Source organism: Doryrhamphus excisus, chromosome 7 (assembly GCF_030265055.1).
Source record: "Doryrhamphus excisus isolate RoL2022-K1 chromosome 7, RoL_Dexc_1.0, whole genome shotgun sequence".
In the NCBI taxonomy this organism is placed as follows: Eukaryota; Metazoa; Chordata; class Actinopteri; order Syngnathiformes; family Syngnathidae; genus Doryrhamphus; species Doryrhamphus excisus.
Window position 1 is genome coordinate 6454686 of NC_080472.1, and position 17568 is coordinate 6472253.

The 17568-nt window shown below is 45.4% G+C and overlaps 1 protein-coding gene across 7 annotated transcripts in view; it reads right to left on the reverse strand.

Moving 5' to 3' along the window:
• The window catches only part of msi2b (musashi RNA-binding protein 2b), a 260638-nt gene that overhangs the window by 237749 nt on the left and 5321 nt on the right, over window positions 1-17568 (reverse strand). For all 7 annotated transcript variants that reach the window (XM_058077484.1, XM_058077482.1, XM_058077483.1 and 4 more), the window contains exon 5: window positions 6091-6132. In XM_058077484.1, the coding sequence (XP_057933467.1) occupies window positions 6091-6132 (42 nt within the window). The remainder of the gene's footprint in view (window positions 1-6090; window positions 6133-17568) is intronic.

The following is a 17568-nucleotide window of genomic DNA, read 5'->3' on the forward strand; positions in this document are numbered from 1 at the left end:
GACATACAAAACTACAATCATAACTACAATGCTTCGTCTGCCACATAGTAGTGTCTTAATTCATGTACTTATCTCAGTGAGCCGCTGTCATGCTTTCTAACGCTTCATTTAGGCCAATAATAAGTAAATATTAGTATTATAAGTAAATATTATAAGTAAGTAATATTTATAAGTAAATATGCATATGCAAATATGTCTTTTCACTACTAATAGACAGTGGTCATGTAGGAATCTCCATAAAGGAGTGTTGATATCGCGAGGGGTTGCCGTAGATACCTTGGGTCAGCGTGCAGCAGGTTGGCTATAAAGTGAAAGTGTTCGTGTCCGTTGGTGTGTTTAAAGGATGACTGCCAAGTCAGAGCGATTAAAGCCACCCTGTTCACACGCTAACTCGTTTTCCATGGAAGTCTCACTCCTAGCGTCAGTCTTCTTATGGACGTGTTTGTGACAATGAATATTTGCTACCAAGCGGCTGGTGTCGGCGTGCCTCCAAACCGGCATGTAAAAGCCATTTCAAATCCCATTTATCCTGAGAAATGAAAGCAATGTCTTTCCGGTGGGACATCTTGGTTATTTGCAGCTACACTACGTCAACTTTGGAAAAAAGGCAACTGCTCTTGTATTCATCTTGCCGCTGTGAGTGATGTGCTCGAGCAGGAATGGCCTGAAAAACGGAAGGTCTCATCAAAAAGGATCCCTCTTCACATGGCAAATGTCTGGGAGGGCTCCTTGTCAAGCCCAACAAAAGATTGATATCACACTCTGTTCTGCACTTTTGTCCTTGATTATTCTTTCAGACTCATGCAGCTGTGAAGAGTCGGAACGGCAAACGGGTGCTTTTAATAAACTCCCAGAGACGTTGAAAGGGGGTGGCAGCCACAGAGCTTTCATTTAGCCAGCAGTGAGCTATGTCGTTCCGAATCAGGATCACTCGGAGATGGGGAATAGCATCATGCTAAATCTACAACAAATAACTCAACAAGGTGTAAAACAGGCTGCTGTAATCCCAAAAGAAGCCTCCGATAGACCCAGCCAGTCAGCTACTGGGGATCAACAAGGACAGGAATATTCAAATGCGGTATTCCGGCGCCAGGCGCAGGCTTCCTCAGACGTTTCCGTCTTCGCTTCTGGTACGCTGTCTCCAAATACATATTTATATACAACAATATTTCACCTTATCTGTCCATAAAGATGCAGCATTGTTCCTCATTGTTCCTCCTCCATCCTGGACCACAACATCAAAACCTAGCATGCTACTTTATCCTGGAAGACACGTTCACTTGCCAACGCCACATGACTAAATGTCAATTTCTCTTAGAGACTATTTCAGTATCTCTCCATGAAGTCAAGTCAAGTCAAGTTTATTTATATACACTGCTTGGGTCCCACTGGGTTATTAATGTGTTATTAATACACCCCACGAGTCCCACCGTGTTATTAATACACTGCTTGGGTCCCACTGTGTTATTAATGTGTTATTAATACACCCCATGAGTCCTACTGTCTTATTAATGTGTTATTAATACACTACTGGGGTCCCACTGTGTTATTAATGTGTTATTAATACACTACTTGGGTCCCACTGTGTTATTAATGTGTTATTAATACACTGTTTGGGTCCCACTGTGTTATTAATGTGTTATTAATACACCTCATGAGTCCCATTGTGTTATTAATACACTGCTTGGGTCCCACTGTGTTATTAATGTGTTATTAATACACCCCATGAGTCCCACTGTGTTATTAATACACAGTTTGGGTCCCACTGTGTTATTAATGTGTTATTAATGTTTGAGTGTGTGGAAGAGATTAACGGCATTTCCTATGGGAAAAATGATCTCCGATTTGGTTTTAGACGGGTTCATTGCAAAAAACACAGAAACCCAGGGGCTATATTAACTTCCCAGGGCACGCTTAGAATGTATTCAAATGTAAGGCGTGAATCTCTTGAACCGCATTGGGCAGGAGAGGCATGCAAGATCATAAAGCAAACAGTCCCAGAGAGCGATGTGCAAACCACAGGCGAGCGGATGCAGTGAGGAGACCAGTCAATTTGCCAGTCATAGAAAATGAATGCAAGATAGAGAGGAAATGAAATAGGCACATGGATAAAAAAAGAGCAGTGTGTGAAATGAAAAAGGAGAAGTAAGACATAGCTGCCAGCAATGGAGCAGCTCTGACAGGCTACGTTAAAAAAGGCAGCCACAGTCACAGGTGTCAGCCTGGAGTAAAATATAGGACAGCGCTTTGACATGATATCCTTGAATTACCTCAATCAATGTACAAGCATGCTAAGCTGTTATCTTCACTGACATGAAGAACATGCAGCCGAGGAGAAAACAGACTCTATCTTTGAGTGTTGTCACAGCTGGCTCTGTTCAGGTCAGGTTTATTTGTGCACGTCTGCTTTCGGCATGCCAAAATCTCCCAACGCCACAGCGACAACCAGAGCAGGGGGGGCCTCCCGGGCCAGTCCCTTAGCGAGGTGCCCTTGCTCTCTAAAAAGATGGCGCTCCGTCCTTTCATTTCCATAACAAGCCATCACAACTCATCTCCCACTCAAGTGGCCACAGTCCCACTGGCAATTAAAATCATGCCGGGGCCTGCCATGACGCTACCGTGGCAAACAAAAGCGGCGACAGCAGCAGTAATGACGCCTAGCGCCGAATGGTAAATCTCCAGCAATGTCGCTGGGAGACGCTGCTTTGATTTCAACAGGAAACACAGAGCGCGTCTTGTCACGCGTGTCACCAGGAGACTTGCAGGGAAACATCAAGCCACAAGTGTGAGGTGGCTTGATGTTCCTCACACTGCGGCTATGAGCTGACGTGCTGTGGCTTTATTCCCACATGCATCCTGCATGTTCTTTCTTTGTTGGCGGCAGGATTAACATAACACAATATTGTGGAAGGGTAGATCATGGGCGAGTCACAAGATCAAAACGTGACCTCACTCGTAGTAAAAATGTCTTGTGGGCACGAGGCCTGGGATGATAAGAAATAAATGAAAGAATCTCGCAATCAATGAAAATGAATCAAGATACAACCGTGTGCGTGCGTGTGTGTTTTCAGCCAAAGAGGCGGGAAGAGAGTTCACTCTGTGCATTGCTTTCAGCATCTCGGTGGGTGGACGGGGGGCCGCGAGCATCCACACAGAGTGCAGACCACCCCTGGAAGTAATGCTATGGGCTTCTCCTTTAGAGAACAATACTTGGTGCCACTCCAGCCCCATGCAGAGGTAGCAGCATCAGTCTGATGTTCCGTCCATATTTCACATAAAACGACCAAAAAAGAGACAAATGTTAGCATTGAAATTTTGGCTTCTCCGAGCATCAAGGAGGAAAGGAGCTGCCCACTCTGCTAGGAAGCACTTTCCAATGCAGCATTCCCACTGAGCAATAGGGAAGTCATGTGACTGTGTCAGCCATCATAATGATGGCATGAGATGAACCAGGCTTTAGCTTAGCAGGTGATTCATTGATCCACCGCAGTCTATATTTACCTCATATTCATGACAGGGGCGTGGCTTTCTCAGAAGAGACTAGAAAAAACCTCCACTAATTGACATTAACTGTATTTCGTTTCCTGTGAAGGCACACCATGTGCCCCTGTTCCGTTTGGATGTACTTTGTCCATCAAACGTCTGAGTACAAACATCTTCTGGGTTTGGAGGTACTTTGTCCATCAAACGTCTGAGTACAAACATCTTCTGGGTTTGCAGGTACTTTGTCCACCAAACGTCTGAGGACTGTTGGGATGAAAGTTCTGCATCTCCACTTCTCTCTACTTCTCATTCCCAGATGAAAACCTGGGTCAGGTCTGAGGTGGGCAAGATTGTTTTCATTCATGAACTGATGATATGATTTTGTTTGTTTTTTTTGTAAATGAGAAATATTGCAGAGGCCAAAATATCTGTCAGTATTTCCAAAGTGAAAGCCGCCGTGTGTGAATATATATCGTGTCTGACCTAAGACACAAACGTAACAGCTCTGCTCTCATGGAAAACGAAGGACAGTCACCAAACGGGATGCAGGATATGAAAAACAACTCATTGAAAAACAAAATAGTCGTTGATGAACCGGACAAGGGATTAATTGTGTCGTCGGTGAACGGTTGTAGCTATAAAACGCCACATGACAAGATTGAGTCCCTTCATAGCCAATCAATCAATCAAGCATTGATTCCTTCGACCCGCCCCATGAACATGACAGATATTAGAAAAGTACTAGCATATGAAATCTTCAGCGTCTGTGACGTGCAGAATATGAGCTTGTCTGCCATTTTGAACCTTGACCGATTCAGATCCACGGACACAAGTAAGGGACACATACGGCAGCTGCCTGCCAATGCACAGGAGAAGACGGAGCTCATATCCTAGCCAGTGGATGCCACCGTTCTCCTTCATCTATTGTCCCTGCAGTGAGGAAGCTGCAGCTTTTAATTGCTGGCCAAATGCTTTTGTCTTCCTCCTTGGCGTGGAAGCGTCCATGTTTTTGGCTGCAGGGAGTAGCGGCGTCTGATAAAAGTTATCCTGTCATCCCGGTGCAAACACCTTCACTTGTTTACAGCCAAATGTCCTCTGTGTTCACCTTCACTTCCTGTCGTTTCCAGCATTAGTCTACGTGCCGTACATAATGCGGACTTCTGCCCTGCTGCAGCACTGGCTGCTAACGGGTTACTGCTGAGGTCATCCTTAGCTGTGAGAACATTACAGCTGATTGGTGCCGTCACAATTTGGATGCTCAAGCCCGTGTCGTTCACGCACCTGCCGAGCCGAGCCGAGCTCTTTTAAACTGGAACGGGGTCAATTCAAAAGCTGCATGTGAGCAGCCGAGCAGACGAGCGAGGGGTGGGGAGGTGCATGGCGCTGGAGGGAAAAATGCTAAACAGTCAGGACTTCCTAAATGGGAAGCTGCCATTTCTTGGAAAACAAAGTTGCTCTGTCTGGAGAAACACAAGATATTTCTGTGTAAAAAGCCCAACGTGCTGAGGATGATGGCAATAAGTCTGCTTCGTGGGGAACACGTTGCCGCTAATCTCCCATGAAATCACCATCTTGCCTGGCTTTGGAAGCCAATGTTGATGACACGTGAAACCTAACGATTCCTTCATCAACACACTTTCTGATGCACAGGGAAGAAGAATCGGTTGGCTTTTTTACCAGTCAAAAGCCCTGCTAGTAAACGACATAGGCTTCACGTTCACTGCTGGGGGGGGGGGTTGTGGTGTGAGAGGGCATGTCAACAAAGCCCTTGACTGTACTGCTGCACCATCTGCACGCCTTGCATATTTAACTGTCAATGGAGCTGCTCGGGACCAGCAAGCAGGAGAGAAAAAGATCATGATCAGGAACAACAGCCTGATTGCACTTTTCTTTCCATGCTAATTGTGACAAGGTGCATCCTCCCAATCCATCCTCCTTCTAGACGACCTATGTCACTCTGTCACCTGGGAATCTGGCTATTAAAGAGACACTCTGCCGGCGAATGCCATCCCAGGCTATTCATCATCCATCCATGTCCTCCAAAGCTGAAGACAACAGGACACAAGCATTCTATTCTTCTCCAATCCAATATGGATATCGCTCCAATATCAGCATAGGAATAAGTATCAGATTACATCAGCCTGCATCAAGTCCATTCTAGAACTTCAGCACTTCTATCCACTATGCTGTTTCCCACACAGGCAGGAAGAGAGTTCACTCTGGGCATTGCTTTCAGAACCTCCATGATGCAGACCCCCCCCCCCCCCTTTGTAGACAACTAAGTATGCCAGTACTCAGGACTGCACTATGTGTACTGTACCAGAGGTGGAAAAGTGGGGCACCCCCAGGAATGCGCCCAATTCAGGTCCAAGCACCAGGATGTAGGCCAGCAGCGAAAGAGAGCTAGTAAAAGGAAGAGATCTTTTCCAATGTGCAGAGCAGAAAGCAGGTGAATGGAGAATGGAGCCAGACGAGGTATTTCTCTAACGCAAACAGACAAGCCCTGCCTCTTTGAATCCGCCGAGTGGCCACAGAGAAGCAGGTACGCTGGTGACACGAGACATAATCATTTTCCCCAAGCAGGCCTGGTGAGCAATTTCTCCTTACCTTAGGCTGGGCGCGACGTGGAAAGGCAACCTTAGGATCAATCTGAGGGAAAAGAAAAGAAAAGAAAAGGTGATGTTAGGATATTCTCCACTCTAATCCCACAAAAACCCCCAGCATGCAATCTGTCCCATGGGCACCCGACTGTAAGCAAGAATAAATATTAGCATTGTCCGCCACCAAATTCATTCTCTGGCACGTTCAAACGGGGCCGCTAACTTAGCCCAGTCTTTAAGGTTGCTAATGCTAGGACATGCAGTCTGCTGAGAACTACAGTAAAGCTGCTTTCCAAAAAACATCATCTCTTCCTTCCATCGGCCACCGTAGGCGTACTTCCTTTAGCCCAGGGAAGCAAAACCTGTCCAATCAAAGACTCCGATTAAGCTCATCCCTCGCTACTTCCCGCTTCGACTTTCACAGCTTCATTCTATCATGCGTTTACCAAAGACATTGATAAACATAAACACATACAGCCTGACAGAACTAGACCACATAGACCACAGCCTGTTGACAGACCTAGACCACATAGACCACAGCCTGGCGATAGACCTAGACCACATAGACCTCAGCCTGTCGACAGACCTAGACCACATAGACCACAGCCTGTATATAGCCCTAGACCACATAGACCACAGCCTGTCGATAGAACTAGACCACATAAACCACAGCCTGTATATAGACGTAGACCACATAGACCACAGCCTGTATATAGCCCTAGACCACATAGACCACACCCTGTATATAGCCCTAGACCACATAGACCACAGCCTGTATATAGACCTAGACCACATAGACCACAGCCTGTATATGGACCTAGACCACATAGACCACAGCCTGTATATAGCCCTAGACCACATAGACTACAGCCTGTCGATAGACCTAGACCACATAGACCACAGCCTGTGTATAGCCCTGGACCACATAGACCACAGCCTGTCGATAGACCTAGACCACATAGACCACAGCCTGTATATAGCCCTAGACCACATAGACCACACCCTGTATATAGCCCTAGACCACATAGACCACAGCCTGTATATAGACCTAGACCACATAGACCACAGCCTGTATATAGCCCTAGACCACATAGACCACAGCCTGTATATAGCCCTAGACCACATAGACCACAGCCTGTCGATAGAACTAGACCACATAAACCACAGCCTGTATATAGACGTAGACCACATAGACCACAGCCTGTATATATACATAGACCACATAGAACACAGCCTGTATATATACATAGACCACATAGAACACAGCCTGTATATATACATAGACCACATAGAACACAGCCTGTATATATACATAGACCACATAGAACACAGCCTGTATATAGATCTAGCCCACATAGACCACAGCCTGTCGACCGACCTAGACCACATAAACCACAGCCTGTATATAGACGTAGACCACATAGACCACACCCTGTATATAGACGTAGACCACATAGACCACAGCCTGTATATAGACCTAGACCACATAGACCACAGCCTGTATATAGACCTAGACCACATAGACCACAGCCTGTATATAGACCTAGACCACATAGACCACAGCCTGACTATACACCTTACTGGTGTAGAAGACTGCCTTCTACACCAAGGTTGCCTCTGTGTGAATGTCATTCATCAGTGGGACTAGGATGATGATCTACATGAGCGAGTCACATGTAAAACATCATTCCTACACGATCGCTCATGAAGGAGCAGCAATCAATTCATTGACTCGATGAGATCAATTTCTATTCATCTGAACGAACAACTCCTTTCATTTCAAGTTTCATTTCATTTCACGCAAACTTTCCATCTTGAGTGCTAGATTTTATTCAGACCATTTGCTGGCCAACTTCTGTCTCCTCATTACCTTCCATGGCAAAGCTCTATGCCACGTTCAAGGAACAGCATCCCTTCATTTGAGTGGCCAATGAAGCATTAGAAAGCTCATATTCATTATGCTGAGCAGTGTCTAACAATCTCTACACCACAAGTCATGCCAGACCTGCCAGGAGATGTACAAACACTCAATGTTCAAGTAAGAATGAGAAGAATAACAACGTTGGCCTGGCCGCAGTCATTATGGTGGCGCCCGGCTGTTACTGTGAGCGGGAATCACTGATTGAATATGACAGGGAGAAAATGAGAATCCTGGGCTGGTGACGCCTCCAAATAATAAGCAGGATGCATCACATGAACGCCTTTCCCCGTCTCCCGCTTGTTACGTTATTAGCTTCATTTTACCCATTAATTTCATTGCTACCAAGGTATGTCCTATTTTGGAGGGGGGGGGGGGTTGTCTCATCAACCTTGCACTGACAATTAAAGGACTGCATGCAGCAGATTCCAGCATGTGATATATTATACCCGCCTCTTCCTGCTTGGACTACGTATGACATAAGACTTTCCTTATGGGCAGCCATGCTACTCAAGTCAGCTATCACTGAATGGACTCATCCCTCACTGTGCTGCAGTTTTCCCAAAAATCATGAATAAGTAATGGCTGTTTGTGGTTGACTATTACGCATTATTATGTTATTATTATTAGTCCAAAAATATGGAAAGACAAGTTCTGTGTAGTTTTGTGGTCACTAGGCATCAGTAATGGCGTCAGACTGGATACTGGACCAGCAGAACCCGGCCCACGTTGATGGCTGAAACAGACACGCCATGGCCGAGACAGACACCTGATGGCTGAGACGGACATGACATGGCCAAAATGAACACGCTCTGGCCCAGACAGACACCTGATGGCTGAGACGGACACTCTATGGCCAAGACAGACATGCTATGGCCCAGACGGACACCTGATGGCTGAGACGGACAAACCATGGCCGAGATGGACACGCCTTGACCGAGATGGACACGCCATGGCCGAGACAGACACCTGAGGGCTGAGACGCACATGCCATGGCCGAGACAGACACCTGATGCCTGAGATGGACACGCCATGGCCGAGACAGACACCTGATGCCTGAGATGGACACGCCATGGCCGAGACAGACAGGCTATGGCCAAGATAGATACACCGAGGCCGAGACAGACACCTGATGGTTGAGACGGACATGTGTGGAAGTGGTGGGATATGGGCTTATTTTTCCCCAGACTTTCGCAAGTTTAGAATAAGTCAATTGGAGAGGCTAACTAGTTAGCTCAATAGCTTGCTATGCTAGCAGCGGCCGTCTGTTATGTCCCTGCAGTGACCCCACAGCCTGCACAATGTGATGTAAAGACCGAATAATAAAGGTGACTATGACATGTCTAAAGGGCTCTAATCATGGTAAAGCCTATAAAGAGGTTTCTATGCTGTAACAACGTAATATTCCAATATATTCCAAATATTGAATCCTATTTCATGGAAGTTGGCTTATCGTGGTGGAACCATTCAGCCGCCATAAACGAGGGACGCCTGTATGGCCGATCACAACAACATGGCTGCATTTAGCGGCAGAGTGGAGAGCCTAGACGGTCTAGACTCTAGACCATCTGTATCGGCCACTCAGACCCGGCAAAACTCCTCAGCTACGTGCCGTCCGGGCCCCAGCCTCCTGCAGTGCACCCTCCCCTCCGTAACGGCCCACAGATGAGAGCATCAGATAAAAACAGCATGCACTGCTGCACTTCCTAAAAAGAAACATGACAGACCAAGGGTGTTCATGTCAATATCATTTCATAATAGTAGCAATGACAATAATATCATAATAAAGAGACAAAAAAGTTGACTCTCTTTATGCAGAAAAAGTACCAAGGCTGTACCATGGGGTACCTGTACAGTGGCACCCCCACATACTGTATACTGGAGCAGTAGTCACACACACAATCATAAAGGTTATGGTTTCTTTTCATTTTCATTGCAATGTTTATGTCTGTCCTGCATCTGATATGCAATTCCGGGAGTGAATTGTGAGCGTTGATAAAAGTTATTCCTTTACTGCAGACAGATCCCATTTAGGAAACGCCCCCCTGCTGGGGAAGAGAGCAGAAAGGAAGTGAAGGAGAGAAGCATCTGCACAGCTCAATTAAGCCCAGCAGACTGACTAGCTTTGAAGGGAAGCCATGATGCCATCGCTTATTACTGTTATCTGTGGAAATCAGCTCAAAATGAGAAATGAATTCAATAACAGCCGAGTATGGCAACCCTGCTTGTAATGAATTTCATTTAAAGATTTGTTTTAGCACTTAGCCTCAGGCTTAACCAATTGAAACTCAATTACTTTGCGCACCTTGTTTGAGCAAAGACAACACCTCATGCCCGGAATACCAAACTCCACTACGTTCTAAACTCCTGCATCTCACTGGGACCTTGGGGGGGGTACGGGGGGGTCGGCACATGTTGGTTACTATCTTCCCATGCAGCCTCTTTTCCATTTTGACAGTCATAACGTTGCTCATTGTCTTTTTCAGTCTCATCAACAGCCTGGACTGCTTTGGTCAGAATTATTTGTGTCTAATCATGTTGCGTGTTTTGTTTTCACCAACCACGTGCAGCTTCAACAGCAAAATGGCCACCCTAAGGCCAGGTTGGTTTGTGAAGGAGCCTCGGCTAATGTGGACCAACACACTGAGATAGCAGACTAGGGGAGGAGGAAGCACGTGAATCGAACATTAGCTCTTATTGCTTGCAGGATTAGCTGCTGGAATGCTATTAAGCAGCTTAACACCTGGCAGTTACCTTTTGTTTATTGTTTTCATGCCATGCAAGTGTGAAGGGCGCTGGGTTGTAATGTTCCCCTTGGAACGTGGGAACCAAAACGTCCACACGTTGTTGACATCCAACATCATGGCCTCGCTACGTGTTGTTCTGCTCTGGAACTGAAAATCTCATTTCAGTGGGAAGGCATACATCTACAAACACAAATACTACAAAACACTACACTTTGGCTTCTAGAGGATCACCTAGTGCGGTTACGTGGAGGAGTGGGTGAATGTTACATGTCCTTACTGTGTGTGTGCAGGAGGAGAGGGGACTTTGCTGATGTTTTGTTTTTCCCGTAAAGAGACCACCTCCTCGTTACAATACCATCTCAGCATTCCCAGCTCGTCATAAGATGGTTTCTATACTTTCTTGTCATCATCCTACGTACGGATGTGTAAGACGACTTAGTTAGCATGATTTGCCTTATTATTCCTTGTGCGCCACAGAGAGCACAGCTTGCAGATGAATCCACCAAAACTGACATATTGTTTAACGTGGACAGGCCCACAAGAGATCTCGTGACCCTCCACATGTCGTTGCAGAAGATGGGCCAAATTACAAAAGAGTGCTCATTTCCTTTGAGCAAGAAAGCAGCGTCTACTACGTCCATGTCACGTGCTGCATGGTACCAGCAGCCCTGTGAGACGGCCAGCATTATCTATCCCTGGGCTTCATGGGAACCATGGCCCCCCATTGGAAGGAAAGACATCCTCCCAACCTGCTGTGTCAAAGTCATACAAAATGAGAGGAGCCCAAGAGGTGACGACACGCTCCCTCCAGCGCCACCTCCCCATCCTTTATCTTCCACGGCGTTTGAGGACAGGAAAGGTCCGTGTGTGCGGCTGTTTGAGAAACAGCCCAAATGTACAAAATCTGCAGAAAAAGAGGCAGTAAAGTCCCGATGAACACATATCAGCCCTGGCACAACAGCTTGCTGTTTAAGCTCACAGGGAAGCGCTTATCAAAGCGTGCAGCCTCTCCCAATTTAGGGCTGTGAGAAGGTCCGCAGGTGTGTGTGTGCGATACCAAACAGAAGAGACATGGAATTCAAGCCTAAATGATTCATATCTGCACTGTCAATCTCTGCTGATCTTTGTGGCCAAATAAAGAGGCTGTTTGTTATGCTCCTAAATCAATCAGCACAATTTCACCAAAGTCAAAGACTACAAACACATTGACCTTTCCTAAAATAGCATGGATATTTGCCCGTCTACTAAATATTACACACCGAGCCTGACAAGCCAGCTTCTAGAATACACAGCTTTGACTCCGAAATGCAAAAATCCATTTAAAAGGTGCAAAATGTACACCAACACCACTGGGACTGATGACCTTCCTGTCTCAGTCTCAGTCTCATATTTAATTTGCAAGCATTGTCTTTTGGACAAAACAGATTAGAGGCCATTATGTCAGGCTTAAGAAAGACATATTGAAGAGAAAATGATGTGGACATGAATCAACACCAGAAGAAGTCATTAGCTGCAGCCATCCACTAAAAGTACATAGCATGAACTCATCATGCCTTCAGCCAAAATCAAGTCCTGCTGACCCAAAGCCATATCACAGTTCGAATCTGACTTGTCTTTCCTTGCTAATGGAGATGTGATTCAGGGCAGCTCCCGTTCTCCTACTTGCTACTTGAGCAAGATCCTGCTACAAGCTCAAAGTTCACCTGGGGTCAGCAAGGATTCCTAGGAATGGACTGTGAAAAGTGAATTTCTCCAAAGTAGGATTCCATCCATCCATACATACACACATACATACATACATACATACTTACATACATATAAATACATACATGCATCACCCATACATACATACATACATACATACGTACATACGTACATACATACGTACATACATACGTACATACATGCGTGCGTACATGCATACGTACGTGCATACATACATCATCCATCCACATCCTCCCAGCAGATCCCGAGGTGTTCCAGGCCAGTTGAGAGACAAAGTCTCTGTTTTTTCCCCGAGGCCTTCTACCGGTCGGATGTGCCCTGAACACCTCTATAGGGGGCGTCAGGGAGGCATCCTGAGCCGCCTCATCTGGCAGAGGAGCAGCAGTTCTACTCCGACTTTCTCTTGGATGACAGTGCTTCTCACCTTATCTCTAAACAAAGCGCCCAGCCACCCTATGGATGAAACTCATTTACAGCTGCTTCTACCTGGGATCTTGTCCTGTCACTCACTTCCTTCCGCTTTCTCATTTAGACATTTTAAGACTATTCAGACATATACAGTATGTCACAAAAGTGAGTACACCCCTCACATTTCTGCAAATATTTTATTATATCTTTTCATGGGACAACACTGAAGAAATGAAACTTTGCTACAATGTAAAGAAGTCAGTGTACAGCTTGTATAACAGTGTAAATTTACTGTCCCCTCAAAATAACTCAATACACAGACCTTAATGTCTAAACTGCAGGCAACAAAAGTGAATACACCCCTAAGTGAAAATGTCCAAATTGGGCCCAATTAGCCATTTTCTTTCCCCAGTGTCATGGGACCCATTAATGTTACAAGGTCTCAGGTCTGAATGGGGAGCATGTGTGTTAAATTTGGCTTTATCACTCTCACACTCTCTCATACTGGTCACTGGAAGTTTAACATGGCACCTCATGGCAAAGAACTCTCTGAGGATCTGAAAAAAAGAATTGCTGCGCTGCAGGAAGATGGCTTAGGCTAGAAGAAGATTGCCAACACTCTGAAACTGAGCAGCAGCACGGTGGCCAAGACCATACAGCGGTTTAACATCACAGGTTCCACTCAGAACAGGCCTCGCCATGGTCGACCAAAGAAGTTGACGCACGTGCCCAGCGTCATATCCAGAGGTTCTCTTTGGAAAATAGACGCCTGAGTGCTGCCAGCATTGCTGCAGAGGTTGAAGGGATGGGTGGTCAACCTGTCAGTGCTCAGACCATACGTCGCACTCTGCATCAAATTGGTCTGCATGGCTGTCATCCCAGAAAGAAGCCTCTTCTAAAGATGATGCATAAGAAAGCCTGCAAACAGTTTGCTGAAGATAAGCAGACTAAAGACATGAATTACTGGAACCATGTCCTGTGGTCTGATGAGACCAAGATAAGCTTATTTGGTTCAGATGGTGTCAAGCGTGTGTGGCGGAAACCAGGTGAGGAGTACAAAGACGAGTGTGTTTTACCTACAGTCAAACATGGTGGTGGGAGTGTCATGGTCTGCATGAGTGCTGCCGGCACTGGGGAGCTACAGTTCATTGAGGGAACCATGAATGCCAACATGTACTGTGACATCCTGAAGCAGAGCATGATCCCCTCCCTTCGGAAACTGGGCCGCAGGGCAGTATTCCAACATGACAACGACCCCAAACACACCTCCAAGACCACCACTGCTTTGCTAAAGAAGTTAAGGGTGAATGTGATGGACTGGCCAAGCATGTCTCCGGACCTAAATCCTATTGAGCATCTGTGGGGCATCCTCAAACTGAAGGTGAAGGAGCACAAGGTCTCTAACATCCACCAACTCTGTGATGTCGTCATGGAGGAGTGGAAGAGGATTCCAGTGGCAACCTGTGAAGCTCTGGTGAACTCCATGCCCAAGAGGGTTAAGGCAGTGCTGGAAAATAATGGTGGCCACACAAAATATTGACACTTTTGGCCCAATTTGGACATTTTCACTTAGGGGTGTATTCACTTTTGTTGCCTGCAGTTTAGACATTAAGGTCTGTGTATTGAGTTATTTTGAGGGGACAGTAAATTTACACTGTTATACAAGCTGTACACTGACTACTTTACATTGTAGCAAAGTTTCATTTCTTCAGTGTTGTCCCAGGAAAAGATATAATAAAATATTTGCAGAAATGTGAGGGGTGTACTCACTTTTGTGACATACTGTACATATAGACATATAGTCATAGACATACAGTCATGGAGACATAGTCATTTAAACATAGACGTATCGTAAATATAGAGATATAGACAACATTTAGTTGTATAGACAGATATACAACATATGGACATATAGAGATATAGACAACATGTAGCCATATAGACATATAGACATAGTCATATAGACATCCTTGAGGTTGTTCTTTTTTACTTCCGGTTTCTGTTCAATACTTCCTGCAGTGGCTATTGCCTCATCAGTGTAACATCACTGACACCCAGTGACCAGTGTGGAATATTACATGAGAATCAGCTAAAATGCTAACATGCTAACCGTCAGCATGCTAGCACCTAGAAACATAGCATCAAGTAGTGAAAGTGGCTAGGTATTCCTGTGGTGTTTGCACATGATCTTGTGTTGTTTTACAATTGCATGCAGTACTAAAGGGCAGAGAGGTAGTGACATGCGGGTCGATACCAAACTATGGATTCCTGACATGATGATACCACAGCTTAAAGCTGTATCATGGCGTCTATGAAAATGTTGATATTTTGATACTCCGGTCTTTGAGGTGACTGCAATCACTGTGCTTAATTAGAAAGATACAACTTTTAAACCTACCAGATACATGAGATGTATGGTATCAGCTGGGAAGGGAATCATTGTAATCGCACATGACTACACACAGTCGTTTTAAAAAGGAGGGGCTGGGAGGAGGAGGAGAAGAGGTGTTAACTCCATTCTACTGCGCAGGTGGCGGCCATATTGACAATGAATGCGCACAAATGACTGAAAAACCTGAATCCCTCATGTCGAACAGAAGCTTCTTCCCAAACGATTCGAGATATTGACAACAGAAGATGACCGTGAGTGGCCCGAGGGTTAGGGCTTTGCATAGATCTGCTCGTTTTGTAAATCGGTTGAGAAATGACTGCAATAGGACGAAAACATAGAAAACTGAAGATTTTGAGTCAAAGTCAAAGTCAATGGGAGAATTTCTTGAATTTTGTCACTTCTAGGGGCCACAGAAGGAAATCCGTATATCTCTCAGACATAAAAGTGACATTTTTGGAAAGGGGGTGAAGATTCCTACGTTTTCATCAAAGTAAATCAAGCTAGCTAAAATGGATGGTGTGGCCAGGAGGAGGAGTTGTTTGCAAAAAAAGTTTTTTTCAGCCTCCCACGCTCAGGTGGGCAAATGTTTTGACTCGCGGGATGCATTGCTTCAACAAAATCAATGGCGGGCCAGACTATATATATATACATATATTTTACGCATAACAGTCCACCTGGAAGTATTGTATCTGTAAAAGTATGTGTGTTGTGTGCCTTTTTTTCCGGAGCACGTTGTAAACAGCAGACCACATAAAATATCCAAAAGCTACCTAAACCATCCAAAGGTTGTCTCAAGCCAGGTTGGATGTTAGGTTTCAATGAAATAGTTTGGAAAGAACTTACGGGCCGTATTCAAACACTTGGCGGGCCGGATGTGGCCCCCATGGCCCACCTCTGCGATGCGCACACCTCTTTCTGACGAAAATAGAGCCAAAACTAAACATCCACAGAGAGAGTTGAGAAGTTTGTCTGAAAAATGAGCCACTCATCACGTTTCTTTGTGACCGTATGGCTGAGCTACAAGGCTGTGAAAGTCTGTAAATTCTTGTTTTTTCTCTGGCATGTGTTCAAAAAATAGATTTGGGTGTACCTAATCTAGTGGCCCCCTTTTGAACGTTTTCGTTAATAGCGTCACCATGGTTACACAAAACTTTCCAGAAAATAAATACCGACCTTGTCCCCAATGTCACGATTCCTTCTTGCAGTTTGGGCCCCTTATGCGCAAAAAATGGGAAGATTAACATATAATAATAGCTAAAGAAGAAATGGAATATTAATACGGGCTGCTCTGCATTGCAGTGCATGCCCATAATAATTCCGATATTTTTGAAAGGCTCTGATAGGTTGAAACGTGGGACGATTGTATTGTATTGTGTTTATTTAATGTCAATCAGCACCCTGGGGTCCATCCTCGCTGTGAATGTGCCATCCAACAGCCGTGCTAGAGCCGTTAGAGCCGTGCTGGAGCCGCGCTGGAGCCGTGCAGCATGGTGGCTTTTCTATCATTACCGTTAGTATTGTGTCACAATTAAAGGTACAACCACTCAATCTGCTGCCTGGTAAAACATTACAGTGATACATCTTCAAGAGCTCCAAACATCACGGGCAAACATATTTCCACCAAAATGAGAAATATGTTGGGAATTACCAGCATGTGTGTTGTGAAGCCCGAGGCTGTGCTTCCCCATATGTCTCCTTCATATCTCTATCCAAGTCTTTTCATAACCGCTTGGGAAAAAAGCAGCCCAAAAAACAATATGAAAAAAATACGAAGAGGATTGTGAAGCTGAGACTATATTCATGATGATTGATTCCTCGGCTCCTAACCACAAACCTGATGATCCGGAGTCAAATCCTGCTTGCCGTGCGGATGCAAAGAAAGTCAGAAATGATTGGCCCTGACTGAATTAATGCACAGATCCAATTATATCTTAAAACAAATGTAAATTAGGGATGATTTCCACATGAAGGCTCCTAATATGACTCAGCTTGTTCAGTCACAGCCTCGCGGCCTCTCACAGCTCGCCCGTTCAAGGTGACCTGCCACAGAGACGTCGGCGAGGAGGACGCCTGCGCAAAGTCCTGCGCTCCCATCCAATCAAATGGACAAATCGGGAAGCCATGCAAGCCCGCTTTTTGCAGGAGGGATGAGGGATCCTAACGCACAGCGATGGTGCTATTACTGCGCTAGCGCAAACGCAGGACGGCGGCCAGTGACTAACGACGAGTACGCAGACAAAGCGCCTCAGCTTTCTGCCGCACGTGTGGACGCTGGGAAATAACTATTTCTAAAGT